The 7,342-nt window shown below is 43.7% G+C and overlaps 1 protein-coding gene across 3 annotated transcripts; it reads right to left on the bottom strand.

Annotated features, from left to right (window-relative positions):
* Positions 1-1,363: 1,363 nt before the first annotated feature.
* LOC138807701 (tubulin beta-2 chain-like) lies at positions 1,364-6,798 on the bottom strand. Of its 3 annotated transcripts, none has more exons than XM_069993481.1 (4): positions 6,742-6,798; positions 5,781-5,893; positions 3,083-3,219; positions 1,364-2,424 (listed from the first exon to the last, which is right to left on the bottom strand). In XM_069993481.1, the coding sequence occupies exons 1-4, from the start codon at positions 6,796-6,798 to the stop codon at positions 1,364-1,366; spliced, it is 1,368 nt and encodes a 455-aa protein (XP_069849582.1). The 3 variants fall into 3 exon arrangements, with proteins under 3 accessions (XP_069849582.1, XP_069849583.1, XP_069849584.1); XM_069993482.1 differs by having other exon boundaries at positions 3,083-3,193; positions 5,785-5,893; XM_069993483.1 differs by lacking the exon at positions 3,083-3,219 and having other exon boundaries at positions 5,779-5,893.
* Between the last annotated feature and the right edge of the window lie 544 nt (positions 6,799-7,342).

Below are 7,342 nucleotides of genomic sequence, written 5' to 3'. Positions count from 1 at the left end.
TTTCCTTAGAGCTTCCTAAAATTTTCTGGATTCCCAGAAGTCCTGTTTCTGAAGAAAAAGGGGCTCTTACAAGTTATTGGTGGCCATGGAGGAATGCCTGACACAGACAACGTACCTGGAGCCTCACTGCAAGAAGAATGAAAGATTCTGGCAAAAAGAACTAGTGAATGATTTTGGCCTCTGGTGAAAACAGAAGTGTTCACCCTCTTCCTGGCCATTGTGTAGGTTCTAAGCAATTGAGATTTCTGTCTCACTCATGTAAAGTAAACATACCCAACAGGCTGGATCTTTTTCCCTTACAACCCCCTGTGGGCCTCAGACAGCTTCGAATGCTGGAAAATGAGTATGAGAATGGGTCATTGGGCCATGTCTCCCTTCCACTCCTTGACTTGGAAGTACTGAATCAAGCAGATATTGATACGCTATGGGACTGGTCATCTTCTCACTCCCTCACACAACTAGACTCATTTCTCTCCTTAGAGCTGCCAAATGCCTTGAGAACCTACCCTGGCAACCAGGATCTTGCACTCATCTTGTGAGTGCTGCTTTGCTGCCAACTGAACTGTAAGCACAGGGATTGGGGTTCCTGCTACTGATTCTGGGGAATGTGAATGAAATCCCTCTGAAGGGGCATGAGACCAGAACCTGTGGTTGTCTGAAGGAGAAGTAGATCCTTAATGGCCAGTATTCATACCTGCATTTTGTGGTCCCATTCCCAAAGAGGAATGCATACTAGCTGGCAGGTAAAGCAAGTCCTGTGTCAGAATAAAGGAGGAAGAGCCCATGCTACCTCAGTGCCCAGACAAGTCTTGAACATCAATCCCTTCAGTACTCTAAACATCACGTTGGTACTAGGAAAATTGTAACATCTAGATCTGGTTTACTTTCTCTTCAAACTGTTTGTATGCTACTGGCATGTTATTGAGAGTCTGCTAACTTTAAAACTGGGCCAGGGAAAATAAACATTGGCACTTGTCATCTTCCTCTTCAAAATAGTAGGAACGCCATGAATTTGAAACTCTTCTTGAGCACCATTCCTATATTGCTAAGATTAAATCCTGCTGGCCTACTTTATATTTCAAATACATTGAAAGAAAAAAAAGGGATTTTAAAGAAGAATAAGAACTCAAGAGTATAAAATGTATACTTTATTTATATAAATAGGGCTTTAAAATAATACTATTTAAAAGAAATCTTCATTTTTACATTCACCATCAGTGAGTTCCTGACTGGAAAGGCTGTGCATGATGATACACAGCAGGGACCTCACTGCACGACAACAGGAGCTCAGGAAAGCACCATTCATTTGAGAAGTAGTAGGCAGGCTCTGACAGTCCTGTTGCATTGCTACCAATGGGAAGTCTTAAACTTCTTCCTCCACCAAGTCTTCTTCAAATTCCCCCTGTTCATCAGCAGTGGCATCTTGGCACTGCTGGTACTCAGACACCAGGTCGTTGATATTGCTCTCAGCCTCAGTGAACTCCATCTCATCCATGCCTTCTCCCGTGTACCAGTGCAAGAATGCCTTGCGCCGGAACATGGCACTGAACTGCTCTGAGGTGCGCTTGAATGGTTCTTGGATGGCTGTGTTGTTGCCGATGAAGGTGGCTGACATTGTGAGGCCACGCGGGGGGATGTCACATACAGCTGTCTTCACATTGTTGGGAATCCAGTCTGCAAAGTAGCTGCTGTTCTTGTTCTGCATGTTAAGCATCTGCTCATCCACCTCCTTCATGGACATGCGGCCTCGGAAGATGGCAGCTGCTGTCAGGTAACGACCATGGCGGGGATCACAGGCGACCATCATGTTCTTGGCGTCAAACATCTGCTGGGTGAGCTCGGGCACTGAGAGAACATGGTACCGCTGGCTGGCCCGGCTGGTCAAGGGTGCAAAGCCAGGCATGAAGAAGTGTAGGCGGGGGAAGGGCACCATATTCACGGCTAGCTTGCGCAGGTCTGCATTCAGCTGGCCGGGGAAGCGCAGGCAGGTGGTGACTCCACTCATGGTGGCTGACACCAGGTGATTCAGGTCTCCATAGGTGGGTGTGGGCAGCTTCAGGGTGCGAAAGCAGATGTCATACAGGGCCTCATTGTCGATGCAGAAAGTTTCATCTGCATTTTCCACCAACTGGTGGACAGACAAGATCGCATTGTAAGGCTCTACCACGGTGTCTGACACCTTGGGGGAGGGCATGACGCTGAAGGTGTTCATGATGCGGTCTGGATACTCCTCTCGGATCTTGTTGAGAATCAGGGTGCCCATGCCTGATCCAGTGCCACCTCCCAGGGAGTGGGCCAGCTGAAAACCCTGGAGACAGTCACACCTTTCTGACTCCCGCCGCACCACATCCAGCACGGATTCCAACAGCTCGGCTCCCTCCGTGTAGTGGCCTTTTGCCCAGTTATTGCCTGCCCCGCTCTGGCCTATCAGACACAAAGACATGATGAGACACACACTCCAAGAATAATGATTGTGCCTGACCTATTGTGAAGACAATAGGACTCTTCTGAGCTAACCTTTGCTATTACATTAGATACACTTTGTTGAAATAAAGGAAATGTTTTCAATGTATCTGGGACCCTACAAATCACCTAGGTTCTAAAGAAAAGTAAAGACAGTGTGAAGGAAAATACATTTTAACCCAAATCATGTACTTCTAGAAATGAAGGACCGAGCCTGCCTCAATACTGGAAATGTAGTTACTTTCACAAGAGGGACAGGAGCACAGTGTGGTCAGAGGGAAGCTAAACTGCAAACACCTGTCTGCACCTTGCTCACACATAGCTGTGCTTTGATTTCTGGTGTCCTGAAGTGGTTCTGTTATTGCCAGGCCTCTAAAAAGACCAGCAGTGCTGAAACCTTGTTGGTGGCTTTCTCTACTTGCTGCTCTTTCCCTTCAGAGGCTTCTTTGTCATAGAGGGCTTGCAGAGTTGCACTGATCTGAGCTGTCTGAGTGGCCAGGGGCATGACTCCCGTGGAATGGAATAGGTGGGTTAGGTGAGGACAGTATCTAGGTGGATAAAGGCTCAGCCCAGCACAGGAGTGCGTGGATGTTAGGACCCATGGACCATGATGACTTACCAAAAATGAAGTTGTCTGGCCTAAAGCTCTGGCCAAATGGTCCCGATCTCACTGAGTCTAATGTTCCAGGTTCTAGGTCCACCATGATGGCCCGAGGAACATATTTGTTGCCTGTGAGAAAAAGATTTGACTTAGGCCTATACTTGACAAGGAAATTAGGGGGCAGAGCTTATGATTCTAAGTGACTCTCAGCATTCATTACAAAAATTATAGCATTTGAGACATGGAAACAGAAAAGATATCTTGAGCATGAATCCCCATGCATGAGGCTTCAGCAACTTTAAGGATGTTTGCAGTTGTCTATTCCCATGAATATTCATTCCTTTGCTTTGGGCATGGTGGCTGAAATCTCAGCTACACAGGAGGCAAAGATGAGCATCAGGCTTTGAGTCTAATGGTGCAAAAGAAAGGTGGCAACACCTTTTTTTGTGGTTCATCATGGGGCTTGAACTCTGGGCCTGGGCACTGTCCCTCAGCTCTCCAGCTCAAGGCTAGCACTCTATCACTTGAGCCACAACCCCACTTTCAGTTTTCTTATTGGAGATAAGAGTCTCAGGGACTTTTATGCTCAGGCAAGATTTGAACCATGATCCTCATACCTTAGCCTCCTAAGTAGCCAGCATTACAGGAATGAGTCACCAGTGCCTATCAGCAAGAAACTTTCTCTTTTTTGTTAATTTTATTTTATTGTAAAGGTGCTGTATAGAGGAGTTAGTTACATGAGTAAGGAAATGAGAACATTTCTTGTCAAAAATTGTTACCCCCTACTTTGTTGTTCTCCCACTATCCCTTCCCTTCCCCAATTACCTTTCTCAAGAAATGAACCAGGTTCATGCCTATAATCCTAGCTACTCTGGAGGCTGAGATCAGAAGATCACTCTTCAAAGCCAGCTGGAGCAGGAAAAGTCCTTAAGAACCTTATCTCTAATAAACTAACAGAAAACCAGAAATGGCACTGTGGCTCAAGAGGTAGAGCTGCTTGCCTTGAACTGAAGAGTTGAGGGACAGTGCCTAGGCCCAAAGTCCAAGCCACATGACAGACACCCCAACGCCAAAAAAAAAAAAAGCCAGGTATGGCTATTCACCAAATAGATGTAGGGGAATTTAAGTGTAAGTCTTTCCTGGAGAAAACATATATACAATATATATTTCTTGTCTTATAATGTTTCAATAATGGTTATCAAATAGCACACATCCTTGTATTCAAATACTCAGAGCAACCTTGAGCAATGACTTTCAATTTCCCATTTATCCTGATTTGGCCCAAGGGAAAGCAGTTAACATGATGTAAACACCAGTTTTAGAATACCCCATTCCTAAACATTCACATGAAGAAAACTGGCCATCCTGCTGGATATACAGGATCTAATAAAGACACAACCTAAAATTCTGTTCATAGGAGTGACACAATCCAACCCAACCACTGTCAACCAAGGTGAGGACATCCCAAAATATAGATCTATAAAACTCAAATTAAATACCTTTGTACTTTTGTTTGTACTTGTTCATTGGATTAATAAATAGGAAAGCCAATTATCCATGATTCTGTTTGTATACAATAATGTAGAATGGAAATTCAATATAAAATTAAATGATGTTTACATTGACAGTTACAAAAACTGAAAATCTACTTTGTAGACTTCAATTAGGCTATTTCTGTTAGGAAAGACAATATGAATCATTTAAAAGCAATGTTTACAAATTAGTATTGGTTTTTTCTACATCAAAAGAATGTTTTCTTACTTTAAAAACCTTAAAAATAATTTATTGTTGGCTAAGTATTAATGTTATAGATCTCAGGGTGAGACACTTTATTTGTGCTTTGTGATTTGGAGTATTCTCATATATATTAGTGACTGAACATCCCTCTTTAAAATTTTTAAAATTTTCTTTTTCAAAATATTGTTTTAGAAATTTAATCTATATTTTAAAGAGGCAATGTAACTTGGCTCTGGTTGCTTACGGGTGTAATTCTAGCTACTCAAAAATCTGAGATAAGACCTTAGCATCGCATATTGAAGTCAGCTGGGGCAGGAAAGTCTGAGAGACTGATCTCCAAGAAACTACCCAAAACAAAAGAAGCTCTTAGAAAGTGCCCAGGCCTTGAGCTTAGGATGATCAGCACACAAACAAATGGCACTGGATTATATTATATTTTATCAGTTGTTTTAGAATGCATATTTAGGCAGTCTCATTTTTAATTATGTGAAATGGGCTCACACCTTTAATCCTAGCTACTCAGAAGGCTGAGATCAGAGAATCACGCTTCAAAGCCAACCAGGGCACAAAAAGCAGGCAAACTCTTATCTCCAATTAAACACCAGAAAACTGGAAGCGGCACTGTGGCTTAAGTGGTAGAGCCGCTTGCCTTGAGCTGAAGAGTTGAGCAACAGTGCCTAGGCCCAGAGTTCAAGCTCCATGACCAGAAAAAAAAATCCAGGTGTGGTTAGTCAGCAATTAGAGGTAGGGGGAACTCAGGTATAAGGCTTTCCTGGGGGTAATTCACAAGAGTATACTCAAAAATTAAAACAAAGTATCTGGTGGAGTGGCTCACTTATGTACAGCACTTGACTTATAAGATCAAGGTCCCAAATTAAAACTACAATACTACCATAAGAAAGGCAGGAACTCCTTCCTTTTCATTAGTATTCCCCTGGGAACTATTTTGCCACCGTATGGGAAACCAGATGGGAGACACTCACCAGTTGTCTCATTGTAATACACCTCGATTCTCTGCCGCTGTAAATGGCTGTCTCCATAGTAGTTGCCAGTGCAATCAATATTATGCTCATCGCTTATCATTTCCCAAAACTGAGATAGAAATAGAAGTGTATTATGACCTAGAATGTTAAGTGTCCAAACAATGCATTTTAAAGTAACTATAAGAAACCCATGTCCTGTTGACACAAATATATTTGTAAAAAATAATTACATTTTCTAAATTAAAAAAAGCACAGAAATGGGTGGCATTTTAGTTTTGTTAAGCTCTTTGTTATCTGGCTGAATAGAAGACATCTGGGTTCTATGAGTATTCCATCTTATGCAGTACCATATTCTGTTTGTATTCTATGACGAGTAACTAGCCTTACATGGACATGAAATTGCCAAAGCAGTAACTTGAAGACACAGTTAGAAGGGTCTCCAGAACCCCAAGTGTCCTCAGAGCATACACAACAACCAATGATTTAGAAAACACCCAACTTAAGGGAGCTGAGATGGGGCATGAAACTCAGAGAAATTTGCATTAAGGTAGAAGACCTGTTCTCAATTATCTGACACTCATCAGTTAACGCAAAGGGAATTGTCTGTATCTTTCAGCTCAAAAACACTGCATTCCTTGAATTCAAACCAGACCAAACGTGCATTAGTCTATTCCCAGGAAACTAAATACAAAGACTTGAGTCTCAGGTAAGACTAAGACATGCAAGGGATTTGAAACCACCCCAGCCTTGTTTAAAAACCACACCCACCAGGGCCACACAAATTAGGGAAATTGGAAAAGCTATCTGGGGGACATCATTTGCAGAAGGTTAGGGACCACTATGGAGCCCCACTTACTTCAGCCTAGCCATGACCACCACCACCTCCAAACTCCAACCCGTCCTCCTTCTCCTTCCCCTAAATTTGAGACTTGGATCCTAGGCCAGTGCCATGCTCACCTTTGCGCCAATCTGGTTGCCACACTGGCCTGCCTGTATGTACACAATCTCCCTCATGGTGCAGGGCTGCAGAGCAGATGGATGTATGTCTTCAGCAGTGGTGCCCACAGAGGCAAACAGGTAGAGCTGGGAAGCAGGAATCTGACACAGTGAACTCAGATCCCCATTTATACCTCTGATTGTTACAGGGGCAGAGGAGGTGGGGCGGACTTGATTATAGGTGGAGCCAGCAGGTGCTCCAACTCAATCTCCCTATTGCTGGGTAATCAGAGGGCCCTACCAGTTCCTACCTACTCTGGCATCCAGCTGCCAGCTGCAAATCCATTAGCACAGCTCCCACTCTATTTGGATCATCTGGTCATCCTGCCATCCACTCCCCACTCTGACTCACAAGAGAGGCTGAACCCTGGGATCCAGGAAAGAAGAGGAGGAACATCCTCTGCACAAGGTCCTTGTGTGCCAGAAGCCCAGAACAAGTCTGCCGTCCATTTTTGATTGGAGGGCTTAGAACTGAAGGGGCATTTTCAGCTGTGATCCCAAGAGCAAGCACAAACTGTTGGATTCCATGATTGATCCACTTTCCATTATAGGAAGAGTCAGG

This window comes from Dipodomys merriami, unplaced genomic scaffold (genome assembly GCF_024711535.1).
Source record: "Dipodomys merriami isolate MVZ:Mamm:240054 unplaced genomic scaffold, mDipMer1.0.p SCAF_428, whole genome shotgun sequence".
Lineage (NCBI taxonomy): Eukaryota > Metazoa > Chordata > Mammalia > Rodentia > Heteromyidae > Dipodomys > Dipodomys merriami.
Note: the sequence above shows the minus strand (reverse complement) of the source record. Positions and strands in the feature narration are given on the sequence as shown.